General features: G+C 36.5%; 1 protein-coding gene across 1 annotated transcript; it reads right to left on the bottom strand.

The window, feature by feature from the left end:
• Window positions 1–1449: 1449 nt before the first annotated feature.
• On the bottom strand, window positions 1450–13501 carry RABGGTB (Rab geranylgeranyltransferase, beta subunit; the record flags this gene model as incomplete). Its single annotated transcript, XM_009695358.1, has 8 exons — window positions 1450–1975; window positions 4914–5063; window positions 5859–5984; window positions 7996–8106; window positions 8218–8270; window positions 9782–9887; window positions 12338–12535; window positions 13394–13501. Coding segments are annotated over 8 exons (993 nt in total), but the record flags the coding sequence as incomplete, so codon positions are not given.
• Between the last annotated feature and the right edge of the window lie 311 nt (window positions 13502–13812).

The raw sequence follows: 13812 nt of genomic DNA on the forward strand, positions 1-13812 counted from the left end.
AATTGTGATGACTCTCTACAAATACAGTATTTTTTTTTAAATTATGTAAAGAATGGAAGAATATTCTTAACAAGTTTTTAGTTTGTGCACATACTCATCCCTTTAACCTATAATTTTGTAAGATCTTTATAAATCACAGCTGACTTAAGAAATGATGCTGACCAGACCTCCTTCAGAGAAAAGCTTCAGTAATATTAACAGGATTTCAGGCTACATTGAAACCCTCTACACTGTCATGCAGCATCACCGCATATTAATTCCCAGGGTGTCTTAGCCTATACTAGACTAGAAATTCTAAAGAGGATTCTATTTTGTCTCCACATCAGGGAAAAAATGACAAATTCCTATGTACTGAACAGTGTTTCCTTAGACAAAAAGAAGTGGCACTTGCAAAGGTAACCTGGAATGGCAAAAATTTATTTTAAAATCTTCTGTTAAACTTTACAGTTAGATAAAACCTGATCAGCGCTCTCATTCCCTCACACTCAACACAAAGCCTACTGTAACTTTTTTCCAAACCTTGAAAAAGAAATTCATTCCAGGCTTTGACCAAAGAATTCATCAGGCAACTGGACAGCTAAAAAGAGTAAGCTTGTTACCTTATCTAAAAGCCGGTACAGAAGGCTTAAAAAATCATTAGAAATACTTGAGCATTCAAATACACATTCTCTCTTTGAAATACTCTACAAGTAAAGGTCTACCAACAAATTACCTTGTCTAGTTCTGGCTTCCTCTCTACTAACACTACCAGGCTGGATAAAACTAACCAGCTGGCTTTTAAAACTGTGGTTGAAACAACTTTAGACCTTCCTTAAGCATACATACAGAGATTATCAAAGACTTCCGCCCCTTCACATTTTGCTTTTACGGTGTATTTCAACTGGAATACCATTCAGTGTCAGCCAAGGTGTGTGGAATGTAAAATAAAGAGGCAATTTTAGGGCTTCTATGAAGACAAAGAGGACTTCATCCTTCAGAGAACAAGTATTTTCCACAGCTAGTTTTATTCTCAATTACACCATAATCAAGTGTTGGCAATTACTGTCTTAAAAGCTACGAAAGCAGGATTTAAACCCAGCAACAAATTTAGGATCAACTCTACATTCAGTTACAAGTCACTATCCTATAGAGACATTCTCTAGAATGCTTAATATTAGCAAGTTTCACTATACATACTCAAGGTATGCTCTATTTCATATATCAGTGAAATTTTGTCTAAGGGACTCATCAATAAATGAAGATATTTATATACTTAATGGAACCATAATTTTTGTTTTCACTGGTATCAATTACTATCAGAAGAAAACGCTTGTTTCTCAGTATATAAAAGTGATGGCAAATGTGAACAGGAAGAATTAAACACACAAGTGCATGGTATTAAGTGCATGGCTTAAGTAGGGTTTTGTTTGGGGTATTTTTTCATATCATTTTAAAGTGCTTTGTGTGATCCACCATCAAAACATGCTTGGATAAAGACAGATGCTAGCACAGTTGATATCACAGGAATACAAAAATAAAGCATTCACACTGCTGCTTTGACTTGAATATTTCAAAAAAAAAAAAAAAGAAGCAAAGGCCCATATATTTAAACACAGATTAGAAATGTTTCTACATCTCTTACATACAACCAAAGAACACGTTACACTCCAGTTATTAGAACCAGCCTGTTCTTATACAGTTTACAAAGTGACAAAGCCCACAGTAAAGCTATTGCTTTACTTTCATAATGTAAACACATCTCAAAGAAGAATATGCTAACAGTTTCAGAGATGAGATGACTTAAATCTGTAAAACCGAAGCAACTGGGCATATCAACGTTTTGTCTCTATGAGGTTTAGCTCACAAGCTCAGGCTGTACATTTATTCTTCGAAGGACATCTTCTGGCATACAAAAGACAGGATTGACAGCCTTAATTTGTTCTTCTCCTAATAAAGACAGTCCAGCAATTCCAAATAAGGTGTGAAATGGATCCACCTGGGAGAAGAGAGAAAGTTTGTGTCCATTTCCAAAAGTCAATCAGCTTTTCGTTTGTATAGAATGAAGCTTTTGTTTGCTAGCAAGGGAACTGCAAACGTTCATGGATGGAGAAGACAATGCAACTGAACAAACTTTGATTTTTGCTGATATGTTGACAGGCAAGACAATTTCCACAACATGCATTTACAATACTATGATTTACTCAGATGCTTGTAGATTGTCTGCTCCTAAGACGATTTTCAACTCTGAATCTGGTAGGAAGCACTCACATGTCTCCATTAGCATGCAATGTCATAGGGTAGCAGAAGCAAAGACAATAAATTTTAAAAGTAAAATCAATCATCTACAAGTACCACTTCCATAAATTCCCCATTTACTCTTCAGCAACATTCTAATGCTCCTTAATGGCCTGTCAATACAGAGCTGTGCTGTACAATCTTGAGAGGGGAGCAACAACCTACTGTGATAGAAAACTCAAAGGAAAAAATACAAGGAAGAAAAAACCCAGACGAGACAGGAGCAGTTATTTGGTCTCCATTGGTATCCAGTATTATTTGGTATTCCTTCACTATATGAACCTTCGCTAAAAGCATGCATCACCACATGCAATAGACTATGAAGTCTCATGATATAAGCATCCTGTCAGTGGAGTTAATCAGCCATTCTACAAAATCCTATCCAAAAGGACCAGTGCTGTCTGGGCAGCGCACATCCTGTTTGCATGACTGGAACTTCTGGATCTTATCACAAAGGTTCTATACTGCAGTAAACTCGGCTGAGTTACCACCTCGTAGCCATATAGAATCATTATGGTTGGAAGAGACCTCAAAGATCATCAAATCCAACCGTAAAACCAATATGCAGTATCTCCAGTCGTTATTCACAGCCTAGAAGGTTCAAACTACACTAGCATAGCAAGTCTTGCTCCTCGATGGTTTGGGAACCGCATTACAGGTGTGGTCAAAGCTCAGACAGATGTTTACTTGCTCCTTCCCTGAATGAGTATGTGGCCATTAGAGGAGGGGTAAAATAAATAAGTACGTAGCAAAATAATAATAATAAACAGTACACTTTAGGAATGGCAAGACAGAATTTCCTTCTACAGATGGACAGGCCCAGAAGGGGAGTCGGTCCCCAATGGAAAGTGTGCAAATGAAGTTACAGATTCAACATCTTGATGAACAGTATGCATGTTCAGGGAAACCCAGATTCCTAGAAGATGTATCTACTGCTATGTTGTCTGCTCTTTTCTGCAATTTTATTTGAAGCAAATAAAAAAGGAAAAAACTGCTGAATTACAACTAAGAGCTAATAAGCACAGCTACTAAGTTAAGTTATCGAGAACTAGCTGCTTGGAACTTAAAAAAAGATGACAGAGCTGTCATTGTCAACTGGTTCAAAACCTGAAATACAATCACGATGTCAAATCAAAAGACTAGAACCTAAAACAAATTAAAAATCCCCACAGCAACCAAAAAACCCAACCCCCCTCCAAACCCTCCACCTCAAAACCCCAGACCAACAAACAAAAAACCCCACAAAAATGAAAAACAAACAAACAAACAAACCAACCACAAAAAACAAAAAACCCAACCCCACAACAAAAAATACTCAAAACCCAAAACCCAACAGGGTCTGTTAGGAATCAGTTTCTGCAGGAACAAAGCAAAAACCTGTAGGCGTCAACATTTGTATGGCAGTGCTAACTTCAACAATGAATGACAGGTAAAAATAATATGAAATGACCACTAACATAATATGCAAACACTCCCCCAAAGGTGCCTGCATTAGATATAGAGGAAAGGCTCTGCAAAGTTGCTCTTCTGGGAAGACAAAAACAGTTCAATAGCTCAAGTTTAATCTTGAAGCTAGAAAAGCATTAAGACTTTAAGTGTTAGGCTTTTCTTGTTCTGAAAAGGGAAAAAGTCTTTCTGTGAGCTCCTTAGAAATACAAAACCCTTCCCATTTTAAGAACACCAAAACACTTTCCAAACGACAGACCAGAGTAAAGAGATCTCTCCTACTCCTCCAAGTGGGAATAATGTATCAGCTTGCAAAGAAATAGAAAGCTACTTCAGTTTTTAATGCATTTGTGGACAAAGGAGAAAACATGGTCAGCTGCAATAAAAATAGCTAAGATTTCCCCCAACCGTTGACAAATAAGCAGCCAAGTCTTCTACAGGAATTGCACTGAGGTCTCGTAATACTTTTAACTTCATCTGTCCAGCACCCTTGAAAGATATGAACTTTATTTGTCATTTGTCCTGGACAAGCTCAATTATTTCCACTTGAAACCAGACAGAACAGACCAGCTAAACCATAGCTGCGCTCTCAACCAAGCAGTAAACCAATACCACCAGCCTCTTAATAATGTTATCACAAAAGCTGCTTCCTTCCTCATCTAGACAAATGCCAGTGGGGGATTTATTCAGTGGCTGGGCTGGCACAGAACAAAAGTTGGCATATAAGGATTGTTAATAAAAACTTATGACTCATTTAGATCAAGCAAAACCCTCAAGAGAGTTGAAGATGACTTAACCTGCGCTTGCATATCATTTTACAAAACAAAACAAACCCCACAAAAACCCACACATCCCCCCAAAAAAACCACCACCAAACAGTATTTTTACAGAGATCTTCCAAGTGGTCTTGTCAGAAACGATTTGTGTGGTATGTGTTATGGGAACCAAACTAGAATTCCTAAGGAATGGCAACTGACTTCAGAGGGGGATGCTACAGCGCAAGCGCAATATAAAATACGTGCTCCCCAAGTAAGCTTCTAAAAGCAACTCTACTCTATTCTTTCCTTCAAGGTAAACTGCAGGCTCTGCAAAACACTTACATCTGGGTCATGAGTTACGCTCAAATAAGAAAACTTACTTTTTCAGTTGAAATTTTCAATTAAGTATATTTTACTTAGTAAAGGATTATTTACCATATCTCCTGGTCTGTCAGCAAATCCTCCAGTCTCCTCATCCTGGCAAGCCAAAATAAAGCAGCGCAGTTTCTCTCTGTCAATCCAATGTAACCTACCAATCATCTTCAAAGATGCTAGCACCCACCATGAATAACATACATCAGGTAACTGGCAAGCAGAGAAGCAGATTATTATTTGATTTTGTTTTAAACATGACATTGCAAATCCTATTGGTGATTCTGCAAATTACTAGCTGTGCTGTCATAATACTGTTGCAGAGGAACAACACTTAAAGAGTTTGTTTGAGGTAAAATAGAAGAAAGTTCCTGGATGCCATCTCTTTTCAGAGGACTTTCCTTTTTCCAGAAGGGAAAGTCTCTTTTCAAATCTCTTCCCTTCTTCAACAAAACCACAAGAATGTGATTTTGAAACAGCCTTCCCCTTCTGTGAGACAGGCTAAAAAAAACACAGCACCTTTTTCAGGAGTAAGTACAAAGAACTTCCTATCAACCAGTTTCTTCTTTTTTTTTTTTTAAAAAAAAAATTGTTGATTGATTACCTATTTGCCAATGGTGATTATTCTAGGTTACACTATTTCCCAGTGTGATGTGGAACACTATTACACCCAGTAAAACAGTAATTTTTGTACGAATCCTACAAAAGAGGTCATTCCCAATGTCAGAAAAGTATTCAGGTTCTGATTTAACAGGACACTGGTTCAAGTGGTGAGCAAGACTTCCTTCAGTATCTGTATTTTCCTAAACTGATGACTCAAACTAAGCATAGCTAAGGACTGAATGACAAGCGTTAGTGACAAAAATGAAGAATTAAAATGAAGGTCTGACTCCTTGGAAAGGTTTACTAAATAGTTCATAGAACTCATGAGATTTTCCAGAAGTACTTCAGGTTTAAATAAAATAATCTCTATAGAGGTTTGAACAAACAAACGAAGGCACCTAATACCTTCTCCGGTCGTCCGTTGAGACCTCCAGAAGGTAACTGACGTTCACAAAGCCACCAACCCAGCAAGTCAACATTTATTTGATGCAACTGGTCTGTTATAGCCAGAAATCCTGTGCAACAATATATCTAAAATTACAGACATAGATTTTTTGTGTATTTAAAAACTAGGTATAGTTTAGCAGACTAAATGCAGGAAGATCTCAAAGCAGGAATACAGTCATGCAAACACAATACAAAATAAGCATACATTTCAACTTTTAGTTTCAAATGAGTTTTACTTTTCCATTAAAAAAGTACGCTATTGTTACAGTTGCTTTTGTATAAAAATACCAAGTGACACAATGTAATTACAGAATAGTAAGATTTTACTAATAGAAGACAATGCAAGGTTTGGAAAAAGATCCTAAAAGATCAGGCAGAGCCATACAGACTCTCGAGCCAGAATACTCAAACGAATTTCTGCAGGCTGGATATGGCCTTTATGAACATTTTGCATCCAGCCTATGGTTTGTTCCTGTATGTGCCTCTTACCCTAAGGCTTGTGGAGAGCAAACTGAAGACCAAATGGCTTGTCTAGCAGAAACAGGTTAACCCTGATCGTTAACTGTCCTGTCAATCCCACATATATCTAGTCATGTCAGGCTTACTTTCAATGTGCCATGTAATATATGTGCATTGATTAATCCCTGTTTATTTTATCCTGGGAAATAACATTTACAGTGCAACAGCAGAGTCTGGTCACATTTCATGCAGTCACTAAAAAAGCAGCCAAGCACAAACTGCAAGAAACCACAATATCAACTGAAGCCTGCTCATAATCGCCTTTTCCTAATAAAACATACCCCCAAAAAGACAACAAAAACCCCAACAAAAGCCAACATCAACAGGGATGTGCCTATCCAAGAATACTGCAAAATAAATGTGATATTCCTAGAAAACTTCTGAACTACTCTACAGGCAAAGTTGTTGCCCTTTACAGCATTTTAAGGAGTACATGAATATGCACAACAGACCTAATCCTCCCTGGAAATGCCAGCTGCAAACAGAGCGGGTTCAAGATACTTAAGCTGACTTCCTTGAACACTAGAACACCGTCCAGCCATTTAGACCATATGGGCAATGCTACTGTAGATAAAACTGATAAGATAAGGTACATGTACCAGGTTTAATCTTTCCTCCCCCCCGCCCCCGATTTAAAAAAAAGAAGCAGGGGGTAGGGTCAGCGAAATCCAACGCTTATTCTCAACAAAATGCCTCTAGTATTTCCAGGTGCTGAGGTGAATCCTGCCTATGGCATTGCTCACTAGAATTATGCAAAATAAATAGGTGATTGCAACAGCATTCAAATATTTTCTTAAAAGTTGATTTCTATTTATAAGTTCAGGTTAAGTCCAATAATCCCTTCCATGAAAAAAAATAAAAACAGGAAAGGTAGTTTTTATGTAAATTTTTTGCTGGAAGAAGTCATTGAGATTCTCTTCCTTGAGAGATCCCTTAATTTGTTTCCATTACACTACTGCCTTCTCTTCTCAGCTAGATTTTACTGAGCATTTCTCAGAATTCACTGTCACTAGTAAAACACTCTTTAGTGCCTACAACAAAACAAGATAAATGTTCCCATGCCTGAGCTAGGCATCTCATCTTAAAAATGACCTTCCTCAAAAAATTAAGCAAGCCTTCCCTTGAGAATGTGCATGTCTCATTTTTGTTTTGAATTCATCAGCTGGTAAATATCAGACATATTATACAATCGACCTTTATGTTTCATTATGATTTGTGGCAGACACAGTGATAGATCTTGTCCAATGTCTCCGTTTAAACCCATTTCAAATTCTCTAAAAATCCTCATGCCAACTATTCCGACGTCACTATGTGAAGACTGAAATACAGTCCTGAAAGTTGTTCCCTTATGATCTTTTTTTTTTATCCCAGACTATAACCTCCCAAGTCTCTACTCATCTTCTCAAATTTATCTACCTGTTTGTTCATTTACTTTAACTAAGGTACTAGAATCAGGCATTTGTGAAACAAGAAAGGTACATCAACTGACATCACTGATAAATGCTGTAAAGAAATATTTATAGGCAATATGTGATGCTTGGTAATTTAAAACATTTCCATATAAAGAAAAACTCACCTGTCCTGCATGTGATTCGGAACCCGGTCTACAACCAAATCCTCCATCAAAGTTCATACAGGATAAAACGAATTCTACTGCTTTCCCCACATCAATAGCATCGAGCTTTCCCTGTAAGTCAGAAAAGCAACTAACGTACTTTATATTCTACCAAGCTCACTAACTACAGAAAGTTCAGCTGTACCAAAGAGAAGATTCTAGGTCTAACGATTTAGGACTTACCAGAAGTGCAAGTGTTGCGGCAGCACAGAAGGAGAACCTCGTATCTATTTCTCCTGGAATGTGCAGGGTAGGGAATGAAATAATAGTATTTTTATTAACGACAACAAAACCGCATTTAAATCACCACTGAAAATATGAAACTAAATGTTAGATTAATAGATTTTACACTGAACAACAAAAGTCAGCCAAAACCTGCCCCTGTCCTGTTTCCTCTTCCAGTCCATGAATTATTTTCGCAGTAATTTAGAAAGTGTACATTACAACTCAAGTGATCCATATATCTACTGCACATAAAAGTGAACAACTCATTTTGAGCTGGTGTATACTCAGATATATATCAAAATCAATTCAACTAGTGGTAATTTACAAATAACTATATAATTTTAGAGTTTATCTGTAGTGGTCTACTAGATAACTGCAGAGCAGTGGACTCAAAAAAACTTGGACGCAACTCTTGATCTGCCTTAAATCTGAGCAGAAGTAGAAGCTATTTTTGCTTTTAGAGGAAGACTGATGAAAGTTGCAAGTTTTCTTTTGCATTCTTACACCTGGAAACTAAACCAAAACCGCTGTATCTAGGGCAGAACGATTGCTCGGCAAGTCCATACCAATATAACTCTCCTAGCACAAACTCTGAGCAATTAGTACTTGAAGTCATACTTTAAAATTGAATCCAGACACAAACATTCATTTTTGGGGTCCAACTGATGCAAGACTTTTCTTCTTAAAAAACCCACAAGCTTAAACATACAAAACAAACATGTGCTGTTCTACACTACATCAGGTATCATGCTCCTTCAGTTGCGCTGTAACTGCCTTTCAGAAATAATGTAAATCCATTGTGCATTCAGTACATTTGTTTCAATACTTCAAAAAAAAAAAAAAAAAACAAAAAAAAGGATGTAGCAAACTGTGAACCATTTTAACACATAGCATAACAGCTGCCTTTACAGCAGCATACATACACTGCCATGATCTTGCTTGTTGAGTTTTGCCAGAACAGTAACGTGAGTGATATGCAATAGATTTTAATAACATTTAAGCATTCCATAGGGATAAGTATTTTTAGAGTGACTAAATATTTATGCTACAGCTTAAAAATACTATCTTTGTTCATAAAGAATTTATGTGCAGACACAAAATCAGTATTAATAGAACTTCATGAGTACAAACCCAGTTTTTCCGATTCCCGTATAGTGAAAGATCCTTTCACAGCTGACATGGATAAAGATCATAAGCGACTGCCTTTAAATAGCCATCATAAAACACTCCCTGTGGAATAGCAAATCTGATATGCCAAAGTACTATAAAGTTACTAATACCCTAAAGTTTCCTTCTTTAAGAGCTGGACAATTTCTTTTTAATACAAGAATGGAACTGAAGTTTAGAATATTTATGAAAGGAATGAAACACAACTCTGGCCTTCACGAAACCTCCTTTTTCATAACTCAGAAAATAAAAGTGTTCACATACAATACATAAGCAAAAAGACCATCCAAGGAGACTTAAGTTCAAAGACTTACACGTCAACCTAGTCACTAAATTTTAAAGATCTAAAAATTACCCCATTTGTCTCCAGCAAATGATCCATCTTCTTTTTGTAAGTTCTGTATATATTCAACAATTTTATTTACATCAACAACATGGAGACTATCATATAAGATAAGAATCTGGAAAAAAAAGACACAGTAACAATCAAAGAGAGGCAAAAACTTTTAATATTTATTTCTCAAAAAAAAGTCCTGGATTTATAAAAGACTTTATTTAATTGACTATGAATATTATTTGGTAAGGTTTATTAAAATAAAATTTCATTTGCTGCAGTTCATCTATCTCTGTTTAAAAACTTCTTAAGAAATTCTCAAATTAAAATATAGGCAACTCAAGTTGAACTCTTTCATGCTTCGTTACTTTCCAACTTTCAGCTCTCCTTTCAAAAGCATAATCAGGTCTATTTGGTTTTATGTTAGCACTGTGTAGAACAGAGATTTGATTATGGTTAATTTTTGCACTACTGCTACTTGGACCTGTGCAAGGGTAAATCAAGCAGCTACTTACTAATAGCACTTACAATCCAAGCCTGTCAGCAATGATTACTTTCGAATTGCAAGACTTTTATTTACATTCAATTTTTAAATATGAGTAGAACCAAATTGCAATAATTTAAGAAAAAGTTTGAACAATATGATTAGACACAAACTGTACAGTCAATATATTCTGGAAGAAAAATAAAGGTCATAGCAGGGAATACAAAGTTTTCTGGGCTAGCACTGACTTGAACCAGTGAAAACAACAATACTGTTTCTGAGCCCCAGCTGGCTTTGTGTTTTTACTTATAACTTGCATAAACTGTAAAGGGAGTAATTAGGATTTTATTATAAATAGCATACTAGAAAAAACAGTTGAAACTAAGCAATATTACAGTACCAAACCTGAAAAATACCAACTATGAGTTTGAACACCTAGAGTTGGCTGGAATCTTTCAATTGTTAGATAAAATTTAAGTTTTATGGAAATGCAAAAAAAAAAAAATAAAAATGTACAACTCCAACAGAAAATATATAATCATAACATGCTCCTTAAAAAGCAAATCTGAACAAATTACTATTAATTGCGATCAAAGGAAGATGTGACATGACCCTTCAATCATTCCGGGTATGTAGATAGGACTAAACGGTGTGTTCACTAAGAACATGCATGCTCATTAAGACATGCTGGCTAAGTTTACCACAAAAATTTTACATCAGCACGTGCTAACACTATTCAACTCTGCACATTTACAGCTGCATTCAGTTAATATGAAAACATCTCCCGGTAACATCAAGTATTTATTTAAGAACTAACATCTCTAATAAGTAAAGGCAAACAACCTCAAATTGTACCTCCTTCTCCTTACACTGGATTAGAATTTGTGAAAGGAGTTTGACTGGACAGTGTGGAAAAGCTCAAACCTCATAGCCTAAAGAAACTTTAGTTTCCTGGTTCTCAGAGTACTCACAGTAATTCTAAAGCTAAAGTGGTGATAAATATCAACTTTAGAGCAGATAATACATGCCAACACTTGTCACTGATCCAGGAAAGCAGCATTTTTCTGTCCCGCCCAAGGGTTTCAAATCCAACACCTTAAATCCAGAACACTTTCTTCCTAAAACAGGAGGCTATCTTATTGACTTGTAACACCATTTAAATGTTTCTTCCATAAGATTGGACTAGAGATACATTATGCAAGAAATCAAGCAATTGTTCAGAAGCGTTTGAGCCTTTTTGGTATTTTTTTTCCCACAACAGTTTGCATGAGAAGGAGAACAAAAAAACAAGAAACAAACAAAAAAACCACAAGAGATAGTGAGAAACTAATCTATAATGGAGATAGTTATGGTGAAAAAATAAGATTGAGAATTACTTTTCCTGAGGGGAAGAGTACACACCAAATAAATAAACAAAATGCTCAAGTGACTAGTCTAATTTTTAAGTCATACACAAAAAAAAAAAAAAGCAGATTTGAGGAACACAAGAACTGAGTACTACAATGTTTCTTTTGTACAGTACTGAAGTGTAAACACACTATACAAAATTATAGATATTACATACGGTTTATATAAATATTAATTATTCATTAATGTTATAATATATAGCAATCATAATATAAGTAATATATACACCAAAAAATAAAATCCAAAGCTTTACTCTTATTATGGGCATACTTATCTTTCACCTCAATGTACACTAAGAATAATTTATAAAATCCAAAATGATCTACAAAAAACTCCAGTAAAACCTACAGCTAAGCAGTATTTCAAGAAGATGGTTACAAAATTTATCAAGAATGCAGTCACCATTAAATGATCATTAAAAGCACAACGTTCCCAAATCTGACTTCTTTTAGGAAATGATACAGCTAAATCCTAAATTTTTGTCCATTAGTTGTTGTTGTTTTTTTGGTATTGTGGATTTTTTTGGGGGTTTTTTTTGGTTTGGTTTTTTTTTTTTTTTTTTTTAATAAGGCACTGAAATAGTTTTCGCCAGTGGCATCGCACAGTACCTGGTTCATAAATCTGCAATCATCAAAATCATTAATTACAAATGTTTTTTTTTACTAAAATTACCCTGTTACATTTACCTGGACAGCACTGAGGGTATACAGAAGATGAGGATCATGACCTGTGCTGGCACTTATTCCACCACATTCATGTTGACATGATTTGATGAATGCCAGAATTTCTTCTTTGTTCATTCGGTGCAGCTGCCCCATGAGATCCATTGCTGTCAGCCCCCAGTAAACACCACTCATCCTCAAATACTCCGACATACAGTATTCCTAAGTAGTGCATTATTTTAGTTCTTAGTCAGAAAAGCACATCGTCAATATAGAGCAATGAAAATATATCAGTTAACATTTACAAACAGTTTGTAATACGTCAGCCAAATTCCATCCCATTAACAACTTGCTATGTATGCACCACTCGCAAATCATCAGTTACCATTTTGGCATCCAAACTACCACCCAAATCACCACCTCAACTAGTCTCAAAAATAACAAGTCTGACATTCAATGAAACTTACTTCCAAGTGCCAAAACTGCCACAATGTAAAGTTGCACCAGGAAGTGAAATTTCATATTGAGTTCTCTTACATTCGTTACATCACCTACGCTACCCATAAACATTAGTTTCTACATGCGGTACTTTTTAAGCACAAGAACAACAATCATAAGCAATAGCGAACAGTAAAGGCAACTGCAACTTTTCTCTTCTTCAGACATAAGCAGTTGTTGACATCTTTCACCTGCTGGAACTGGAATCCTATTGTCACGGGCTACATCTGCTGACCTATAAAACTGATGCTAGTTAAAGTGTTTATCAAACCCAGTAAGCGTGAAGCACTGCTGTGGTGAGAGTCAGTATGCTGTTCCATCACAAGAGCAACGTGTAACTGCAGCTATACTCCTTGTGCATTCTAACAGATGAAGAAGCAACAAGTAGTTCATTTCTCAGGTCTCAGAGTAATTCTAGAGCTAAATTGATAATCTCCAAATTTATACTCAGATAACACAGGCCAAAACTCATCACAGACCTAGGGAAATTAACAAAGACATCCTTCTTTCATACTTTGGATTGCAGGGCAATTTATTACTGTTAATAAAACCACAGCTGTACTGAAACAAATCGATACCTACATAATCATCTTTCTTTGTTCCATATGAAGCTATGTAGTCCGCGTGTTTCTCCGAAAGTAGCGTGCTTGGGGCATCAAGTTTTATTACAACATCCTTCTGCGGTGTCGCCTGTAAAAAGTACCAACAAAACGTTCGTTGTGTCGTCAGTTCAAGAGGCTCAGGCACCTAAGCACAATTTAGTCAACCCTCGTGACCGCAACCGTTCGGAAACGGACATCTCTCTGCCCGTTTTGGTCACGGCGCAGATTTCGTATCTCGCACCGTCACTGTTCAGCCTGGCTAAATCCTTCCCCGGGAAAGGCTGCGAAGGAAAGCTTTCAATAAAGCTGAGCAAGGCCACCGACTCGGCAGAGACAAACTGAAAAGCCAGGAGCAGGAGCCCTTCACCAGCCGCCCGAAGGCCCCGCCCGGACGCAGAC

The sequence above is a fragment of the Cariama cristata genome, unplaced genomic scaffold (assembly GCF_000690535.1).
Source record: "Cariama cristata isolate BGI_N322 unplaced genomic scaffold, ASM69053v1 scaffold33432, whole genome shotgun sequence".
NCBI lineage: Eukaryota > Metazoa > Chordata > Aves > Cariamiformes > Cariamidae > Cariama > Cariama cristata.